We start from the raw sequence: 22,723 nt of genomic DNA, 5'->3' as shown, positions 1-22,723 counted from the left end.
AACGAGCTGCAAAATCAACAGGCCCAGATCAAGTGAACAAGAGCGCTAGCCGTACCAAGCGTCTCAAGTCTTACGCCAAACACCAACAAAAAAGCACGCGCTGGCCAAGCAAACGACGGCGGTCGGCAGTATCTGCAAGAAAACGAAACGCCACCGGAACGAATTGCGCGAATGGCATACAAACACACACACATACATATATATATATTTATACATGCAGTTGCCCCATCATAACACGCAGTCAAACGCCGCTAGCAGCGGAATACACACACGCATGCACAACTTTGCTCAGCACACTTTTTAACCTTGACATTGAGCGTCGTCCATCCACAACACAGCAAGACGCGACCAAATGAGGAGTGAGGCAGTACCCTACACACCAATATGAAATCGGTGGGGTTGAGGCGAAGTGGAGCACCCCATACGCGTCTCTCTGACTCTATTCGCATTCACCGCATTTACTCTTTGGTGTTTGATTCCAAAATAAACGAACCAACAGCACACATCACCAACACCACCCAAACAAGAGAGACCACGACGACCACACCACCTTCGCATCAACGCCGTTGGCATACATTTATACGTCGCCGTTAGACGTTCGCTTTTCAGCGTGCAGAGGGTGGTGGGTGGGCGCAGCAGATCTTCTCAGCATAACACACAGGCCTCCCCCATGAATAACAACAGAAAAGAAACGCCACAACACCGCCAAACCAGCAGAGGTGCCCGCTCCGAAAAGGGAGAGGAAGCGAAGATATAGAAAACAGGTCTTAGTCTTATCCCCACATATTATCAAATCCTCATTCTTACCAGCCCCAATGATCACCAGACACATTCTTGGACGTTAGGCTCGATTGATTGCACCGTCTCCAACAAGTGTCACAATGTATTAGCGATTGGTTGGAGGAAAAGCGGATTTAGGACCACCGAAATCAAATGTTACGAAATACGATGTATTTTATTTTTAAGAAAACAAACGTAAGTACGAAACCTTTCTGAAATAGGAGGAAGTTGTCGGGATTCCAATCTGATCTGTGGAACACCTTCAACAACATTACAGGCTTTAGCTGCCTCTGGACCACTAAAAAGATCGAAGTAATCACCGCATCGGAAAACATCAAAACCGAAACAAATGTTGTAACTCACACCAACAACAGAGTCCCCCCCCCCCCCCCCTGCGCAAACACGGCACAAACGTGACATTTGGACCGTTCTTTAAGCCGGCTTCAATGACATAAGCTAGTTTTTAATCGCTGGCTCTCCTCCTCTAGCAGTGGTGCATGATCGTTTCCCTCCCAATTCTTGTCGAATTCTTCGCGGAGAAACATATTCCTTCCACATCAGTGTAACTCGTGCAGTCGTCTACAATATTACCTACATCTTATTACATCTGGGATGGACCACTATTTATACACAACGAAAAACGCATACACTCACACCCTCAGCCTCAACGTCCAAACAGTTTCCCACTGGGCATGGATAAAGCCGGGACAGCGCGCGCATGTTTCTTCCTTTAGTTCCACCAGCTGTGACCTTGGAAATAATCACCATCGGACCCGGTGGATAATTTGACGATATAAATCACAAGCGTTACGGGCGTGCTGGACCCAATATCCGACACACCATTATCAGATATATCCCCCGGAGGCCAAGTAGAGAAAGAGTTCGCTCATACACACATTCGATTGGGATACATCTTTCAAACTTCGAAAAAAACGGCTGAACGCCGACGGACAGGCAAGTCGAAATTATGGGAAGTCTTCGGAAAGTACCTAGGTAAGAGAAAGAGGAAAAAGGTTTCTTCCCAAATAGAGGGGAACAACTCACACACACACACACAGCATCTTCCAACTCGATTCGCTTATGCTTCGAGCAATAATATATGGGACACCGCTCGCGAGACGACGTACCGGAGGAGCCAAGTTTATACTGCACAAATGGATGAGGAATAACCTTCTTCCGTGCAATTCATCCTGCGTAAAAATAGACACCAAATCACGCACCCAGTTGAAAATAAAAACGCATTCATTTCGCACCCCATTCCGACGCTAATTATATATCGTTTAGCGTAGCCGCTCCCCTTGAAAATGGATGTTGGAATCCTCAATATTAATAAAAACACACAAGAAGCAAAGGAAGAAGTTGTGTGCCATTTTATTGCATTATCGATTGCGTTTAGTAGCAATTGCTGGAAGCACTCGGCAGAAGCAGTGGGTGGGAAATAAAGGTAGATGCTCTATCACCTTTTGTGCAGCCAGTAGTGGTGACTGACCGAAACACGAAAAGGTAATTAATCATTCGCCCTGAACGCAGCATCATCATCTTCAGCATTCGTGTGGTGGTTGTGTTTGTACAGGAAGAAATGAAAGAGGAAGATACTCCATACTCCATGCACAGTGTGGAGAGTGGTTTATACAACAGTTTGCTCCTTTCTTTTCCCTCGCAGCATCGTACGCACGAGAAAGATCGCATACCGTCCGTCCGCCGGCTCGTGTTTGCCAATCGTTCTTGGCTCGAGTGCCATTCTTCGAATCGATTGCTACCACCACCACCGGGAGCAGCGGCCCATGATGCGGTAGCGCAAGAGTGACGGAACCACTAATACAAGCAATGACTGTCTAGCGGGCCTGTCTGGGTCGTGTGGTTAGATAATCAATCATCCGCTATACATTGTTGCACCAGCCCGTGGGGTGCAGGCGGCACAGTATTGGGTGTAAATAATCTTACCCCGTTCTCTTCCTACTCCCACGATGAGAGGTTGAGACACCTGCCCAGAACCTGCCCCAAAAGCCCCTGAGAGAGAGGCATAGACACGTCGCGTTCAGAGTGCAGTGTGGCCAAGAATGGCAGTAGCACAATAGAATGGTAAACTACCAGCAACCCACGGCTCCATTTTTGTCACGGGTGTCACAACACTGGCGCAACGCTGCGGACTCAAAATACACACCAGAGACACCTAAGTGCTCACCACACAGAACCAAAAGATTTAATGGCTCACGTGCAACAAACGCGCGCGCGCCTCGTTTCGCTGTTCTGTCGCTCAAGTGCGTGAGTAGGACGCCAATGATGTCGCCCTTCAAGGGAGCTGGTGGGTAAGACACAAGGTCCGGAAAGCACCACCATAAAATCATACACCATCATATCCGACGAGTCTCGTAGACTACGTTGCTCACCTACACCCGCGTTCTACTTGCGGCGCATTTTCCTCGAGGGGCCAATTGTGAGCGCAGGCGAGGATACAAATGAACGTCGTGACGACGGTGTCTAGCCACCTCCGCCAGCAGAGCTTGCCAATTCCCCCGAGAAGGTGTGTGCAGGAAATGATTGGTTCACTGTGTCTGGTGTTACCAATCTCATAACTAGGTTAACATACGAATCTTCGTTCATATCCGGCAGGTATACTGAAACATTTATTGGGATCTAGTCTCGTGTACGTTGTAAAGTGGACAATGATATTCTAGCTGGAGGCGGATTCTACGATATACATTCAACGACACAGCAACCACTTGTTCGTGGGTATTAATTAGACCGCACAAGTAAATGAGCTGGAAGTTCAGCTTAAACCCAATCAATCATAGATGCAACCTATTTTGGCTATCTTTTATATCGACCGGCACTAGATACCACACTAGATGCCACTCAACAACAGTTCCCAAGATCTTAAAACTCGCATGTCTCCGCCACTAACAGCGCGTCTGGTGTAGACCAACCAAGGCCAAGAGGTGACTTCTCTTCACGAAAAAAAACCGCCCGCGTTCGCGAATAAAACACACACGCACGCTCATTGTTGGCCTATGATTTTGGGATACACAAAAAAAACGGCCCAAAATGAAAATTAACCCAAATCACCATTAATGGCGGGTAGCTTCAGTCCCCAACAGCCCCCAGCGGTGAGCAGTGATGGACACGGTGCGGTGCCTTAGCAGAAACTTCGCACGAAATCACACAAAAAAGATCCTTTTTCTATTAACCAGTCGCTTCTAGGCAACGACCACGACTCTCATCATTACAGATCGTATCTATTCGATACGGATCTCGCCACATTAACTCTACAAACAACATATTTATTGCCACCGTAGCGAACGAGTTCGGACACCGGGGCAAAACGCGTTCTTCGTGGGGCCGTGAATGACGCACGCGCAACCTTTATGCATGTCAGAAACAACGCACCAGCGGCATTGGCCTCGGAATTTAACACTATATATGCGTCGACGGCCTGACGACCCAACTCCGCAGAGACGACTCCACTGTGAGTGTGCTCTGATTTTGAAGACTGCAGCACACGCACGTGGAACCCAAAAAAAAAACAAGATTATGCAACATGCCACTAAATTAATGTCTCCAACACACGAGGACCGCAGAAGAGATTCATCTGCATTTGATCAAGGAAATGCTGTCACTAAACATGAACATTCACAGACCGAGTGTCCGTATGTGTTTCCTCACTGATTGAACAGTGGAACGAATCCTTTGACAAAGGCATCCCAAGTCGTGTCATCTCTTAGGTACCATAAAAATATAGATATAAAGTTTACAACACATCGCGACTAGACTATCGAGAGCGCAGGGGTTGAGAATCAATAGCAATCTTTCCAGGGGCCCCAAGTCCTTACTTTACGGCTATACAAACCGGTGGGATTATAGCTTTCATTCCAAAATATAATTAAAATTGCTACCTCGTCTAGTCTAGTCCGAACACCAATATCCTAATCCCACTTCTCCTTGCAGCCCAAACTCACAAACCACCGTTCTTTTATTTGTCCCAAAATCTACCTGAGTCCACTGGTTACGCTTCACACTATTTAGATGTTGGAGATCTTCGAACATTTGCTTCTTTCCGTAAAGATTTATGATGCCGTACAACCCGAAACTCTCAGGCAAATCCACATAACAATCGCAACCCCAGAGCCGAGCCGATTGCGGAAGTTGCTGAAGCGAACACCCCTGAAAATCCAGCGTGCCTTGGAGCCCCCCCTCAGCATTCGATAAAACCACTCATTTCGTAAGGTTTATCTGACCGCATAGCAGCCAGCAGCTGGGTCCACAACCACACATCGTACGTACACGATCTCTATAAGCGCGCACATGTGTCCCTGAACCTCCATCAATAAGTTGCGTTCCGCCTCCTTCTGAGAAGCCGATGATGACTGTTGAAGGAATTTAACGCTAACCAATTTTTCTCCTCCTGGCTCCTAACGCGGCAAAGCATGGTTTTATTAATCGCGGAAAGCGCGCTTGTACGATGATCGGGGCGGCACTCTTCTGCGAATGAAACGAGGCAACTTAATTATTATGCATAACATATGAAGAGAGGCCCCCTCATTCAATCGGCGGCACACCACTTCTTGAAATGGATGATGAGCTCTCCATATTAAATCGCTCATCGGAACAACCGAAAATATTGTAGCCGTCAGAAAGAGCACATTGGCAAGTGGTGACATGTTTAAAAAAAAAACACACACACACACCAGAGAGCATCGAAAACAATCGAAAAACACCCCACACCAGTCAACGGCTCCTCTTTCACCAGTGGGCGAACAATTGACGTACTTGCGCCACCCGTCCCCGGGCGACACCGAAAAGTAAGAGACATCGATCGTTGGAAGAAACTTACGGTATTATTTATGTGACGTCGCGATCGGGGGCGATGGGCGACAGTAGTTACAAACAAACAACTAAAACGCCAACGGTCTTCTTCCACAGCGTGATCACACGATAATGCACCCAAGAAAGCCACGGATGGTATAGGTTACTTGTGGCCTCCTTTTTTTGTTGTTGCTATTGTTTGATTTCACCCCTCCGATGTCCAGTCCATCGGGGGACATAATCAACTTGTAAAACCGAAGAACAATAAACAGACAAATGTCACGGCGGAATACCTCCAAAAGCGGGTCCGACGGCGATGATCATCACCGTGTGGCGCCATCTTGTCCGTAGAGGAGAGTGCATAATCGAAGCGGCGTGTGGCTCTCGTCCATTAACGCCGAAAAACGTTTAAGTCGCAATTCTTGGCTGAAAACATTCCTTCTCTTAGAAGAAAAAAAGGTTTTTTACGGAAACAAGATAACCGGAACGCCTAGTACAACCAACAGCACAAATACACAACCCATGAAACTCACTAGGCACCTTTTCGTCGATCAATATTTGATCAACCAGTGAGTATTGTCACCGCAGCCCCAGCCAAAGTGTTCAAAGTCGCAAGAGAGGGTACGTGTACACTGCCCTCCTGTTAAACAAGGAATTAACCAATCTATGCGTCGATGAACCACTCCTCTCGCACCGAAAAGGAGCTCTGCCCAAGATAAGACCGTTCCCGACACGTGACAGCACACTTCGATGAGCTGCACCACGCGGCAAAATACATCACTAGAGCTCCCTAGTATCGTCTCCCCAGTGGCGACAATGAGCTACATTCATAAGCTGCCCAAGGGTGGAGGGGAAACAGAGCGGCGCAATAAACACTCCAACATCTTTCAAGACGACAAAAGACTTCTTCCCTTCCTTTTTGGTATTATCAATCATGCTGCGCATATATGCTGCGACGTCCATGCTGGATTTCCAGTGCAGCTGCATACACAAAATAACCTTTTTTTTCTTCCCATTCTTCATGCGGCGAACATTATAGGCGCAAAACTGGGTAAAGAGAGCTTCTACAAAGGGGGACATTTGAAATAGAATCCGCGCACTGGACACATTCTTCACCACACACACACACATACACAAATGGAACCACCGCAGGCGGAATCAATTTTACAGCCTCGATCAGCGCTTTTTTGTTGCTCGTGTTTGTTTATTTACAATACTTTAAAGGGCTCGTCCGCGGGCAAGCCGGCTATCACATTCCCCGGTACAGCGATACTTTGGGTACACACGCCTATCTTCCAAGTGCGTAGATACTCAGCCACACACACACACTAACACATATCATTGGTAAGGAAACCGCACTAGAATTAGGTGAATTCAGACACTGCGCACCCTCTTTTTTCAAATGATTCAGATATGTTTAAATGGTCAAGATTCGTTTCTTGAATGCTGCGCACGATCGCGCAACGTACGTGACACACAGTGGGAGAAGAGTGTGAACACGTTACACATCTCCAATGGGAAACACTCTCGCCTCACTAAGTTACTGGTTCAAGCGTGTGTGTTGTTTACTGTTCACGTAATTACACCAAACGCCAAAAAATCGTGACCAGTCCTTCCCTCTTTCCACACCGATATGCTGACGTTTGCGGAAATGGCAATCAAGGTTTAAATGCACTCGCGGGAAAGCACACACAGAGATGCACAGGGCTAGGGTGCATTCGAAGATTAGAAAAGTGTATCAAAGGCACGTCGTCGTCTCTTGGCGTCTCGTATTCTCGAGAGCTCAGAAGTAAACATTTCCTATTTCTTACAATAACATAACACAGACGACGTCGACAAAAGGATTTGAATGTTGCAAAATTAATAAAAGCACTCTTCAAACAGTACAAAAATAAGAGAATAAACCAAACACAACAAAACTGGATGGATTAGAAGAAATGGTAAAAATGTCCGTAAAACCATAAACCGCTGTACAACAAAAGCGGTACGACATTCTGTTAATTTTCGAAAAAGCAGCGTTAGCGGACAGCAGTCGCTGCCCAATATAAAATGGTTTCAATTTACAACACACTTGTTATCAGCGCTTAAACCCTCTCCCACCGCTCCCCACCCAACATCTATATCGCAGATGCCAAATCTTAATTAAATGCAAGCGTGACACCGTGACAAAACGCGCGAACGCACATAAACAACAGAAAAAGGTTGCCTACTGCCGCCCCACCATCCGACGGTGTGTGTGTGTGTGACGCCGCTGCTGGCGGAGAGGAAGTTGCGTCAACTTTCTTTCCACCCCATTTCCGGGGGGCCCACACAGACTCTTCTGGGGGTCGCGCGGACCTCACAAAGAGTCACACTGCAGCAGTCACCGGAACACAATGAGCACGGTTGTGTATGCGCCCCATCAGCAGCACCACCCAGCTGGTCACACACACACACACACCGGAAAGCGTTCATAAATCCATCCGATCCTCGCGCGATCGTGTCGGGTATTATTGGGCCGCAACAGCAACAAAAACCTGCCGCACACACACACACACATGACTGATTTCGGCTCCTTACAAGACGCGATCAGCGCGGGTGGCGGTGTGGATGTTGGTTTGTCCTCCACTCTCACCCGGGCAACCACACCACACGGTAGTTGATCCACCCCCCCTGACAAGCGCTCCTTTGGATAAGGCAATTGAGCAGCAGCAGCACACGAAGCAGAAAGTAATTGGGTGTTATATTTAATTTAAATTGGATCAACACGATGGAGAGAGACAAGTGCGATAAAAACAGGACCGCCCCAGCCCTCAACAAGAACAACCCGGCGCGCACACCCCCGGCGGCGACGACCGGACATTAAAACACACCGTCTCGCTTTCCATTTCGCGGGGACGTGGCGGACTACGCGAGCCGACAGAAAGCAAACGATCGTAAATTATGCAAATTGTATTTTCGGGGCCGTTGTTTTCACAGTAGCCGCTCGCGCAAGCCGCCCAAAAACTGGGATCGTTTTTACGGTTGCAATTTATATATTGCACCGTGCAACGAAACGGTATTCTTGTGTAGGGATCGGAGGCTTACAGGAAGCACAGGGAACGGGGTGGTGGTGTGCTTCCATTTCCGCTAGTAGCAGAGCACACAAAGGCACCTAATACTTTCCACCAGAAAAAGAAAATGCATTTGCCTACTGAGAAAGGAAAACAAAGGACCACACCACACTACTTCTTATCGGCGGTTGGGAATTTATTCACGCTCTAATTAACAATTCCCATCTTTTTCGCAGGAGGAGAGGGAGATCCCCCAGGCAGAGGGCATTAAAACAGAAAGGCTGATCTAGGCTGTAGTCTTGTAAAAACTACCCTTCTCCCCTTTCGCACTGAAAAGGCCACTGAACTCCACAAGGACACTGCAATGCACACATGAGTAGTCTCAAAAGCACGATCATGCTTTTTAAATGCCAAACGAGTGCAAGTGTGCGAGGGAGCAACCCTGCCGTTGGTAAAGGCCTGAAGTGTGTCCTTCTCAAAAAGAGCAACTGAACCAACACGTGCAGAAGAGAGCAAGAAAAGGGTAAACTACGAATTATATACACCGATAAGGGTAGGAGGGTTGGAGTATGGTTGGAAAATTGGGTCATCATCATCGCGAAGGGAAACAGGTTGTAAATCAGGCGGTGCCGGATGGTGGGTGGGTGGGTGTGTGCAATCTGCGTCATATTTTTACTGACCAAAGAGTAGGTACACGCCGCCCTCCCGCGTGTAGTTGTTATATGATTCACGAAATAGCCAAACGAACCGTTGGGTACTATAAATACCCGTGCGGGGACACCTCCCAAGACCTCAGGCGGGAGAGAGAACGTGTTGTGTTTGGTGGTGGTGTCGTCTCACCTTTCAGTTTAAGAATTTATAGACGAGCCAACTTTTACAAAAACCCACCAAAAACACAATGTTCCTCTCCCCACACAGGAAGCCGCCATCGCGAGAAGTAACCCAAAACTATCGCGAAAACAACTAACCTTTTAGGGTCCCCCCCGTTACCAACCAATGGAACCGGTTTGTTGTTGCTGGAGACAGGGGATCGCGCGCATTAACGTCGTGTCCCTGTATCGACCAGGCCATCTCTTTAAACGAAGAATGCACGCGCGCATCTACTACTCTTAAATCCTCTCCTTAACGTCAGCGCACTCGGTCGAGTCATTATTGTGCCAGCGAGGGGTGAGACGTTCTTGTTAGTTCACACCAGCTGTCCCCCCCCCCTCTTCTTCATCATCTTTAACTGCAATCAGCTCCAAACTCTTAGCGAGCGGTGTTGTTATTGCTGCAGAGCAACGAATCCATATGTTCATGTGCATAAAACATGCACAAACACGAACACACACACATCTAGCTGATTACAACAGTTTTCTCTAGCATTAAGGATTTCCTTTACCGCTTGCAGCCTGCAAAAGCTGATTACATTTTGCAGATCGGTGGCGGCAAAAACTTTCCTCGTAGCAGCATCTTCCTAACATTTGCGCCAAAGTTTGTGCAATATTGCGCTCTTATACACCACCATCGTCCAACGATGACACATTTGCATACGCATTTCAAACAATCAACTCACCCAGGGGGACACAGTAGTACTGTGTCGTATCATGCAGCCAAGCCAGTGCACGCTGCAATGCTAAGGAATTGAGCAGAAGACGCGCAGTAGTAGAGCAAAGCTAAATGTTTTTTTTTTTTCTTGACTACTCTTCGAGTTACGACAAACAGAGGGCAAGCATGTTGAGGCTCGCGGTATATGCAGAAGGAAAGTTTTTTGATCAACAGAGGGACCAAAAAAACTATGTTCAAACTGTCGTTGCAGTCAATTGTCCGGGTGGGAGCCGAGAAGGGTCGTCTAATGGAATTAGTTTGTCGTTATCTGTTGGTGTGTACAAAAGAAGCATTTCTATGATCAGCTGCAATTTATTTGGGTAAAAAAACTGTAGTTGTTTATGTCCATGTAATACAACATGAAGATTATTCCGTTAAAACGACATCACTATTTTGTCAGTAAAACATTTTACTAACAATTATGGATTTAACATAAATGTGAAAATGACTGTACCCTAGTATATAAATAAAGAATCCTGTGTAACATCCGCGTAACAACGAATACTACAATTAATCCACAACAGAACGACCAGTTCCGCTGTGTTCAAAAGCAACAGGATCGCCACCAGAGCGCTCCGCATGAGTGCCGGGGCAGACGATGTCCGGGTCCTACAGTTTTCCAAAACCCATCAAGCCCTTGTTATAATTACCTTGTTTGAGGGGTGAAGTACAAATCGTCAATGAAATCCACTATCGATACGGGGACGCTCCCCATACATGACTGAGCCGAGATACACGGACCTACGCAGTAGCAGCGGGTCGATCCACCGTCCAGCAGGCAAGGCGAATTCAATCAATATGCAAATGAGATTAATTTTTCCTCGGCAGGAGACGGAAGGAACCTAACAACCGTTGCATATAACAAAGCAGTAACACACCAAAGGACTTGGGTGCTGTACGGCAATAAAAAAAACGCAGCAGGAAAGAACAAAACACAATTATAATACCATGCAACTCAGCCCCTCTACCGATCTGCAATCAACTTGTTTCCCTCGCACAAAGGAAAGGTAATAGTAGAAAGGTGGAAAAATCGTAATGAAAGCCGAACAAAAAATCACAAAATTCAATTGTCAACCTAATCGAACCGACCACACCAAAACCAGAGGGAAGAGGACCCGTTTTTTGTGCGCTACCAGAGACAGTTTTGCATAAATCATCATTTACCTACCCGCCCGAAACAGCTCTCATCATCATTATTATGCAATCGCTCACAAGTGGGTGTGTGGGTGACGACGGAAACAACAACAAAAAAAACAATTACTATCGTTCGATTAAGAAAGGAACTCATCTTTATCATCGCCGAAACAGTCGCCGCCTCCCGTGTGAAGGAAGGGAGCATAAAGAGGAGGGATATTGAAAGAGCCTTAGTGATATAGCCAGGAAAAAAAGCATTAACACTAAATAAACAAGCAAAACGGATGAGAGCATGGTATGAAATGTCCTTTTCCCATTTAGCATTTAGCATGCTACACCTGCTGGTTTCTCGCAAAGGGAAGGCCGCTCCCCGGACCAATGCGCACACACAAGAAGCATGGATGAGGAGCGCATATTCGCGCTTTAATCGACCCGTTTCTATGCTTGCAATTCCAACAAAGCAGAAGGCAGAAACCAGGCAGCAAGGGATATGATTATTATAAGAAAAAATCCCTTCGAAATAAAGAACCCATCCCATATATCAGAGAAGCGTAACCCGGCGCGGGGATGACCTCATAAACCTTCCCATCACACACACGCACGGGAACTACCGTCTTATGATTTATTGGTATCTCGCGCAAGGAGCGATCCCGTTGTTGTTCGCTTGCCTTGTGTATTGTTCCTGTTCCCTTCCGTTGCCGCTATTGTTTTCCTTTCGGCTATCTATATTGCACCGATCGCCCGAAGAGCCCTGAACAAGAAATATCCTTCTCAGTTTTCGCTTTTGTCTTGCTGTAAGTTTTAAGAGGGATTTTATCCCCAAAAAAAAATGCCAAGACTTCAACCGGAACTGGTATCGTCGCTTCAAAACCCCGTCGAAGGGATGACCTTTCCACGCAACAGGAAGATTATGTGGAATACTCTGCACAAATAAAACTCTCCAAAAGAAGCGACGAACCTTGTCGGTCCCGATGTGAGAGATAGTCGACCCCCCGCCGTGATGCGAACGAATTTATTTGTAAAATGAAAAATAAATCTCTCAGGTAAGCATCCGATCCGTACATTGCATCGAAGTGTTCTTCCTTTTCTTTGTAAGATTTGAAGCAAACTAGATCATCTATAGAATGAAGAATAGATCAGTACACTGCATATGAAAACGGTTTCATGAACCATCCCAAAACCCAATTTCCAGCTGCCAAACAAGCGATTTAAAACCGCCCCCATCCAACCTGAGAAAAGATGATTTTAAAGGGGCAAAACAAAAGATCCCATTAACGGGATATTCTAACGCAAGGATGTATGTTCATATGAATTAATAACACATCGTTATAGCACTGAGCAATCGAAATTAATTTCTACAAACCCGTCGAGCGGTTCCGCAGGTTTTCGCAGGCATTTCTTGGCCATACACAGCGACTCAATTTGAGCACAAAAGCAACTCGTTTCGACGTCTTAATTACCAGCAAAAACCTTCATTTCCGGACGCTCAGCGCATCCGAGTGAAGCATTCCAAGATGAAACAATCCAATACGGGCACAAACACGATGAAGATTCGGTTGTGTGCGCCCAATAAAACATGAGGGCTATTACGCACGAGACATGTCGCATTACAGCGGACACAATTTTTCACTAATTGCTCGCGTCGAAAGAGCCACACACGCACACAGAAGCACCACACACCCGTCCTCTTCTGTTAAGCAGGTGATAAATTTGATTACTCTAAAATACGAGCCCTCATCATATCAAACTTTACAGTGGTTGCGTTTCTTCTGGTCATTTGCTCGGGGTGTTTTTATTTTATTTTTATTTTTGTCCTCTCTATTGCTGCTAGAGAAGAATTTTACCTTCCTATAAACACCCTCACTTCTCTTTGTGATAGAGGGACTAACACACACCGCCCCCTTCACTCCGCTGCCGTGCCTCTCTCGAGCGAGGTCAAGCCGTTTTACAGTCCAAAACCGCACTCGACCCCTAAGGGAGACATACTAAACGAACGGGTGGCCACTAAGTTTACGGAAATCGTTACAACCACACAGCTGAGGGGTGAAACACAGTTAAGTCATCGGAATGTGCGTACACCTCCTCCTCCTCGCGGTGTGTGTTAGCGTGCCAGCCCAGGCGTGTTAAAGGTGCGCAACGATAGTTAAGCAGGCGTGCGCGCGCGCTGAGTGTGTGGCGCTCATTTTGGACAGTTTTTTTTTGGTCACATGCAAAATAGAATCCGGTTTCGAGGTCAGTGGGTATGGTAAAATTCATGAGACACAACACGGCTCATTTCCCCGATTTTTTTTTTTTTTTTGCTGTTGTCTTCCGTTTATACTTTATTTGATTCCCAAGCGACACACAGGTCTTAGAGCGCGATTTAATGCACACACGACTTCTCTTTGTCCTTGACTTGGCCCGTGCATCGATTAGTGAATATGCATTTGGGCAATCCGGTTTAATTTATTACCGTCTGCTCCCTTGAATACGCGTTTGTGCCATTTTTGTCATCCTGGTGTCAACTTAATAGCACTACTGATTTGGTATATCACAAGATACAGTTCTCGATGAAGAACCTAGATAGTTGGTATCGTCAACAAGAGCAGATGGTAAAATGGTTCAATGCCATATGCTCGGGACTGGTATAGCAAACGTCGTGAGATCAAATCCAACATGGACTAGGACACCATTGGGTCTCCAAACTTTTCAGTTCGCGGGCCACAGTGTGTGTTGGTGTGTTATCATTAGCTATTTGGAACGTTTAAACCAATTTTTAATAAGAGAATGCTTATATCATTTATCGTATTTTGCTTGTTGAAGCTTGATTTACGTCTGTAAAAAATAAAAATTGAAGTTTTCATGAAAACAATCAAAATTTAAAACTAATAATTTACTCGCTAAATCATTTCGGGACGCATTAAATACTTTCGAGAGTCGTAATTACACTTGTTGCTCCAGAAATATGAACTCAAAATAACAAAATATATTTTTTTAAATCAAAATTTATACAGCAAAATAAAACGTCAAATGTTCAAAACTAGCTATCAGGAAAACCATTTAGGAGTCAGTAAATTAAAACTACACCTCCCCCGGATACGCGGTGCTCCAGATCTTCAAGGTTATCGTTTGCCTGCACATCCAAACCCCCAACAGCAACAACAAAAAGAAGAAGAAACCTACTTTTTCCACCAAGCTAATTATACATTTTGCCCAAAACCGGGCACACACACAGCAAGCGGCTCATTATCATATCCTCTCCTAAACCTTTGGTCATACCCTTGCAACCCCTGCAGCAGCAGTTCAACACAAGCACTGGGTAATTCTCCTTCTAGCGTTGGGAACGAGCGTTTGGCTCCGAAGTCAGCGTGTCGTCCGTGCACCTTCACATCGCAAAGAAAGAGGGAGCACACGACGCTTCAATAATATTGCACACGCTCTTGACAAGCAACAAATAAAATAGATCCACCATATAACACACAGTAGTTGATAGATTGGGTAACATTACAAAAAATAAAATAAAAAACATTAATGAAACTCTGAGTAGGTTTCGGGGCGCCCTTCGTACTGGGTTGCGTGCAGGGGGTGGTGGGCACATATTGTTTTAAAATTTACCCCCACCCCAAATTCGAATCAAATGACAAAAGAACCAACAAAAACACATACACACAAACGGCACCATACACCCCCCTCTCCGTTGGCGTCAAAAGCGCGCGAACGATTCTTTTGACAAACTTAAAATTCAAGGTTAGCACATCATATGGTTGAAGGTTGCAGCAACAGCAGAAGAACGCGCTACCACCACCACCACCACTCACACAGGCCCGCGCCGCGGTGCTACAAAAACGTACAACACACACCGAACGTAGCAGTGCGCGCGAGTCGACGATGAAATGCTAGTGTTGGTTGGTTGGTGTTTGATGTAAGCGAAGGGAAGCAGCAGTTGGTGAGGGTTTGGTGTGTTAGTGCCCGGACGAGTTTAGTCGAATATTTAAAACTTCGTTCTCGTGCACACAAAAAAATGCGAGTAGATGCGTTAATAATTGCGTGTAAAATGGCGCTTTCCGCTGGATGAGGTGTGTGTTGCCAAACACGGTCCCCGACCACCACATCCGTCCGCCGTTTCTCTGCTGTTGGCCAGAGATCCAATTACACACAATACACACAGTTTTGGGTAGAGGAAAAAAAGGCAACTAAAAGTGCAATAACGATCCCGAAATTATTACCCAAAAGCCCGCAGAACAGTGACGGCGATGTACAATTTAACATGCATCGTGTGTAAAGCTGCCGAAAAGCTAACAGCAGGTGCAGTGTGGTGCAGTTCTGGCGTTGGAACAGATCATTAGCAGCAGCAGCAGCAGCAGCAACACACAGCTGGAAAAAGCCAACACGAACCGGCATGACACGCGCTTGCAATTAAACGTTTTCACCATCGATGGAAAGCGATCATCTGCCCTTTTTTCGGGAATTTATTGAAGACAACTCGCGCGCCGAATTTAATGCTGCTGAAATACTTGCCACCGTGTAGAATTTTGACAAACTCCAAAGCTTCATCTATAAACAGAAAAAATAAACACTAAAAAGCAAACAGAAACGGCCAGTTTTAAACAAATTGACAAATTCGTTTGCATCATATCTCATCCACTCCGAATGCGGAACCAGATCCACTACTAGAGCGAGCCGGTCGTTCTACGGACTTGACTTGCATAGCTGGGCACCTATATTTTCACACGGCTACACTTCGTTCCGTCCCTACTGTATTCCCCTCCCCCCTCCCCCCCTTCTCTCTAACTCCGGGTTTAGCTGCCGTCCAGTCCAAAAAGGCTTGTTTGCGGTTGGTTCCTGGGTAGGATGAAACCGGTTTCGGTAATTTCTAGGTCATTACCATAACCGCCCGGGCCCACGGCCCCCGCGGGCAGCGTATCATCTCGTCCCGTGATAGATGATGATTTGTCCCACCGGCATCCCCCCCTCCACTATTTAGTAGGGGGAGAGAAAGGGGGTGTTGTTTGAAGTAAACAAAAAGCAAACACCACCACTTACACAATATTATTATACCGGTTTCTTTTGTTTCGTTTTACGCTTGCGTTTCGTGTGCTTTTTTTTGTTTTGTTTTGCATGCGTTATATACACGCGCACACTGCAGGGGAATGGAATTTGCATTAGAAAAAAAAGAAGAGGAATAAAACTCATTTCCATGGGAGAGCTGGTACCTGTGGCTAAATGAAAACAAAACCAAAGAGGATTTTTATTTCGAACAATTAACTAAAACTACAATCAGTAGTGCGCTCGCGCAAAATGAACGCAAACGTACACCAACAAGAAGACATTTTCCCGATTTTCTTTAAAATTAAATCGGAGAATCCTTCATCACCAAATAACGCGAATCATCCCGCGAAAAGAGCGATCGCCCGAAAGCTGCCAGAAAAACAAACTCATCCGTAAGTAAATATGTTCCTCATTTCTTCACTGTTGGTTAACGAAAAAAGGACCGCAAATAGTAACAAAAACGAGCCGGAAACAAAATTCCTTCTCTTCACGAACATTACAGGGTTTTCCAAGATTTCTAATAGCTGTGCGACACTTTATTGACTCCTTCTTACGCGAAATGAACTTATTGGGAATTGAACTCTCTAGCACCCTTGTTGGAATCCAATAGGAATTTTCAATGAGCCTGTCCAAAAAGGATGCCATAGAGTCGAATTTCCAACAAATGAAGTTCACTTCCAATAGGAAAGAGTCTAGAAAGTGTCCCACAACTATGAGAACCCATGGGGAAAACCCTGTATATGCCAAAAAGGGAAACAAAGTTTATGTGTTTGTTTTGGTCCAACATGATCTAGAGCTTGTCCGCATTCAATCATTGCGGGGAATTGTCAATTCATCGGAAAATGGGAACCTGGCAGAGAGGAAGCAACAGCAGTGTTCTAGAGCAGAGCGGGCCACATCGTAAGAAAATTCCAAATTACAAACGCTCTTTCTCGGTTTTATTTTACCCTCAGAGGAGAGAAATTACACCACCAACACAGCCTGCCAAACGTCGATGAGTTGTTCATCACTTCAACGACTGTTTTGGCCAACTATGGCAAACGATTGGCCAACCCAACCTTCTAATTCGGCCCAGTGCGATAAATGTTGTGCTTATAGTACTCTAGGACCGAGTTTCATTGACTTCAAACGTTAGCTTTAAGCTTTAAGCCCACTTGCAAAATATATCTATTGCTCAAAATCTGTGCTCTAGTCTGGTCTACAACTCCTTCTGCCCTTAAAAGCGTTATCTTATCCCAATTTTATTAGCAAAAATACGCAACACAGCACCACAAAAAGCGAATGAAAAATCCAACTCCTTCCTTTTCTTATCAAATCGCTTAAGCCTTGGGACAAAAAGCAACACACCGTAGAGAATGCCAAGGATCATTCCGTGACGTTTAATATTCAACATTTACTACACTCTATATATTGCCGACCAGCACAAGTAAAAACGGAAATAGACTTTCGCGTCGGGCATGAAAAAACGTCGCGCCTGCTCCAAGGTCAATCAAACCCACTTGTGGAAAAAGTGGTCGAATCAGTGTGTGTGCGATTTGTGGCACCCCGTTCGATACAAACCACCCAAAAGCACACAAAGAAAACTGTGTGCCATGCCGAGGAAAGGAAACACGAAGGCACCCACCTCTTCTCCTAAGCAAGACAGGAAAAAGGCCTATTTTGGAGCAAAACATGGCCCGCTCACGCAATGGATATGAAAAACGACACTTTTCTCCTTGACCTGCCTTTTTTTGTCTTTTACCTTCTCTAATGCAGCCTCTGCCCCCCCGTGCGCTGCTACCGGGAAGGCCCACCACCACCCCGACGACAGCGGGAAATCTCTCCGAAGAAAAGCGCCCGCGAGAGCGAGAATGTGGAAGTAAAAGCAACAGAGAGTGGGTGGCCGGAGAAAATAGAACCACCCACCACCACCTCCTTGTGTACAAAAAAAGGGGGAGATGTTTTATAAAGACGGGGAAATTTTTACACCATCACATTACACCGCCGAGAAATGAACACTCAAAACCACACGGCTGATGGTGAGTTACTTCTAGCAGCTCCTGCGTGCGCGCCGCGAGAGAGTGAGTTCAGTTCAGTACAGACACACTAGCCAAAAAAAATGGAAAAACATAATCTATCAGCTGTTATCCAAGGTTAGAGAAGACGTTACCAGAAATTGCAGGGTTTCCCTTCCCATTGCATAAAAAACTTGCGTAATACCTAAAATAAAAAAAAATGAATTTCAAATGCCTCCTCTTTCACTGCTACTACAACAAACTCCTCCTGCTCGTCGAACTTACCTGACACGCTCCGAGTACAGCTCGACCTTCGACTTGGGCGTCAGCGGCAGCTTGGCAATGCTGGCCGGGCTCGGCGGCTGATTGTGGATCGGCGAGACGGACTGTTCCGAGCCGCCGCCGATCGACGAGGCCGGTGGCGTGCACGACCCGTTGCTGATCGACGACGACAGGCTGTTGGCACGCATGCGGGCCGAGGCAACGACCGCGTTCGTCAGCAAGCCGGGCGACATGATGGATGCACCGCCGCCGTTGTTGTGAAGGTGCTGCTGCTGGCGCTGCATTCCCATCATGGGCAGGACATTCAGGTTGGTGAGATCGACGCGCCGACCCGGTGTAGCCGCCGTCGTGTTCAATGCCGCCGACACGCGGATCTTGCTCAGAATCGATAGCAAGTCATCCGCCGCCTGCTGTTGCTGCTGCTGCTGCTGCTGATGGTCCTGCTGCTGCAGCAGAAGATGCTGTTGTTGGGCCAGCTGCTGCTGGTGTAGCTGTTGCAGCTGATGCTGTTGATGCTGCTGGTGCTGCTGCTGCTGCTGGCTGTTGGGGCTGCTGGTGGCGCTGCTGTTGGCGCTGCTGCTAGCACTCATCGAGATCGCCAGCTTCTGGTTGTGGCGGTTTTTCTTTTTCTTCTGCTTCTTCATCGTCTCATCGTCACCGATCGGTCCCAGCATTGTTCCACCGCCAGTTCCAATCTGGACATCTCCACCAACACCACCACCACCACCACCAGTACCAACCAGCGCTCTGCCAAACATGGTGGCCGTGGTGGGCGCATTCCAGTCGAGATCCTTCTTCAGGCTGCCCCGGCCACACTTGCAGCCGCACACCTTCTGCACCAGATCGTAGCCCTTCTTCGTCCAGAGGTACTGCTGGCGCTGCTTGTCCGACCACGAGCGGGCCCGCCCGGTCGACTTCAGGCAGGCGAGTGCCTCATCCTCCCACCGGTCGAAGCACTCCCGGTGCATGTACTGCCCGGCCGTGCACGACTCGTTGCTGCACTGGACGCGCACGCACTCCCGCAGATCCTCCAGGTTGATCATGGCGCCCAGCTCGGAGAATGGGTTGTTTCCGCCCGCACCCTTCGGCTTCAGACATTCGCCGAGCGGCAGGCAGCACCGGACCATGCCGGCGCCCTCCGAGCCGGACCCGTCGCCCGAGTGGGACGACTCGAAGCCGTGGTCCGAGTCGCCGGCGCTCGAGCTCCAGTAGTACTGCGGTTCGTACATGCCACCGATGGTGGTGCTGCTCGAGGACGTGATCGTTGCCACTGGTCCCTCGCTGCCCGGGACGGCCCTACCGGAGCGTAGCGGTGCCATGGCGGATCGCGACGACGACCACCCGCCGAACAGAACTTGGGTATCAATTTTCGGTGCCTTGCTGGAGTCTCCACACAATTCCCAACACTGGGTTCCCCGTCCGCCAGCAGGAGATGATGCTTGGGGCTGCGGTTTTGGACACAAACTCGGGGACAGGAGACACACTCTAGACGACACTCAGCACACCAGATGACAGAAGAACACGTTTACTTAAAGTCACTTGTTACTACAAAGATCTCGATCTCAACACACATATTCCCTCTCTTTTGGGGGGAAAAGTTTGTCCTGCTCTGGAATTATTAGCCTTCCGATTCTCTTCAGCTTTCCAGGAAGCGCCCGGACATTTGGAGGCCTGTAAAAAGGGCCAAGATAGATTTGCCGGAAATCTGTTTTATTGTATCGACAGCAAGCAACCAACAATTACACGGCACACGCATACATCGAAACAGCACACACTTGCACACAGTTTCGCTTCGCTTACACGCGCCGCCTTTGTGTACTTCGATTTTTTTTTTCGGGAATTGTCTTCACCGGCAGCACAATTTAGTCTTCCCGGAACCAAACAAACGTCTTCACTCGAGTCTTTCGCACACACGCGCGCATACACACAGAAGAGCATAAACAAAAGAACTCAAAAAAAACGGAGCGACGGGTAGAAATTCTGGGGGGGGCGTTTTAGCTTCAAGTTCTCGAGTTGATTCCCTGAAGTTTCAAAGAATAACACACAGTGGCGAAACACAACACAAGTCGTCGCCTGCTGGGGTACGCGTTGCGGCTTTTGTTCGTTGGCTAAAACGAGGTTTTCTGTCTTCTTTTCCTGGAGCTTTTCCTCCAAAAAGGTAGCGGATATTTGCTGCAAAATTCTACTTGGACAGGCAGTCGCCGCGTGTGAGTTTTACTGTTGTCGTTTCTTGCTTCGTTCTTCGTGGAAAATCATCACGTTTCGGTGGTGTTCATTTGCAACACGATTCTTGGCCGTCTTTCTCGGGACACTCTGTGGCGCTCCTCCTTTTAGCCTTTGTATTTTTATTTTTTTTATTTTACGTCACCGACGATTTCTTCTCAAATTCATCCACTTGAACCGCTTCTCCTGCGAGGAATTTTTCACCCTGAAGAGGTAACTCCTCTCGCGAGCTTCGTCCAAAATGCCGTGTCACGCACTCTTTTCTCCCGGCTGCTCTCACAGCAGAGCCGAACCGATAACGCACAAGGGGCAAGCGCGAGGGGGGTAGTATAAGGAGGAACGTACACCAGAAGGCTGGGAAAATGCTGTAACATCGATTTTTGCTTTCACTCACACACGAACGCTGACACGCCGAAAGTTCAATCGCGCGGGAAACAGAGTCGTTGAACGGAGGCCGCACACAACACCGTGGCGAAAACCGAGAAAAACTGGGACAGAACCGGGGGGAGTTTTTTTTGTTTAGGAAAAAAGAAGCATTCCGTATGATAGGATGGATAGGACGATGTTCTTCCCGATGACAACTAGAACACACTACACCACATCACACACACGCACGCACACACACACACTGCACACAACACCTTTTGACCGTGACGTGCTAGAGAAGGGTTTGTTGTTCGCTGTGAACCGTGTTTTCTTCCACCGAAAACCGAGAAGCCTTTTCTCTATTGCTGGTTTAGTTTTTGCAGCTCTTCTTGCTTTTCTTCTGTTGTAAAAAACAAACAAACTGGTTCGAGGTAGATTTTTGGCATTGATTCCTGGAGATGTAGCGCGCGCTCACGGTGCTGCTGCTGCCGATTGCAGCGGAGGTTGTTTACCGCACAGACGACGACCCCGGCCTACTACTTTTCGGCTGGCTCGGCCGATTGTTGCTTCTCCGCCACCGTTCAGGCTCGCTGCCAGTAATAAGATGCTGCACGCTGTCGACTTCTGCTGCGGTGGCGAGTATTTCAACTCCATTAAAATGGTTTTTTATTAGTCTTTTGAGCACCGCACACAGGCAACCGGCGACCGGGTTGGAAAACACACGAGCACGCACGCAGAGTATGTGCCACACAGGACGACAGAGGCGCTACCACAGAACGCAGCAAACTGTTGACGGAAAAACCAGCCTCGACGACGGCGACGAAAGTGAACGCTCGCTCGCTTTGGTCATTCCTCCGTGTCACCAACAATTGTCTAACACCGATAAAAAAAAACACACACACCACACACTCAAACTCTTTGCCGTTCACTCCGGCTGCTGCTGCTGCTTCTTCGCACGGCGGCGGTGTCTTGCTCTGTCGCACACTCTCACACCACGCACTCACACTCGGGCTGCTGCTGCTGCTCCAGCGCTTCCTTTTTGCTGTCGACTTGCTCCGATGAAAGCGAAAACGCAACTAACGCAACCGCCGGCCAGCACGCGCGATCGATGCCGGGACCGACTGGACCGCGGTGACGGCAGAGTCGACATTCGGCACACGCACACCACTCCAACCGGGAAGGGAGCGAGCGCTCGCGCGTGCACGACAGGGTCGGCAGATCGTTTCGCTCACACCGGTTGTCTCGCTCGTGCCCGCCCCGTGCAGCACCAAAACCCGAGGCAGAGAATTTTTGGATGCGATAGAATTCGCATTCACTGCGCGCGTGTGTGTGCACGCATACATGCAACACCGTTGTCGAACAGAGCGCGGTTGCCGGTTTTTGCCGGTATCGTACACGGTCGGTGCATGTGTGTACGCTCGCTCGAGTGAGCTTGTATGGGTGGATGAGAAGGTTTCTTGTTTTTTTTTTTGTATGTTTTTGGGGGAAGTGCAG

The 22,723-nt window shown here is 47.5% G+C and overlaps 1 protein-coding gene across 1 annotated transcript in view; it reads right to left on the bottom strand.

The window, feature by feature from the left end:
- The window catches only part of LOC120902748 (headcase protein-like), a 106,570-nt gene extending 84,280 nt beyond the window's left edge, over window positions 1-22,290 (bottom strand). Inside the window, exon 1 of the mRNA XM_040311744.1 lies at window positions 18,644-22,290. Within this exon, the coding sequence (XP_040167678.1) occupies window positions 18,644-19,959 (1,316 nt within the window). The 5' untranslated portion in view covers window positions 19,960-22,290. The remainder of the gene's footprint in view (window positions 1-18,643) is intronic.
- Window positions 22,291-22,723: the final 433 nt, after the last annotated feature.

The sequence above is a fragment of the Anopheles arabiensis genome, chromosome 2 (genome assembly GCF_016920715.1).
Source record: "Anopheles arabiensis isolate DONGOLA chromosome 2, AaraD3, whole genome shotgun sequence".
Classification (NCBI taxonomy): Eukaryota; Metazoa; Arthropoda; class Insecta; order Diptera; family Culicidae; genus Anopheles; species Anopheles arabiensis.
Note: the sequence above shows the minus strand (reverse complement) of the source record. Positions and strands in the feature narration are given on the sequence as shown.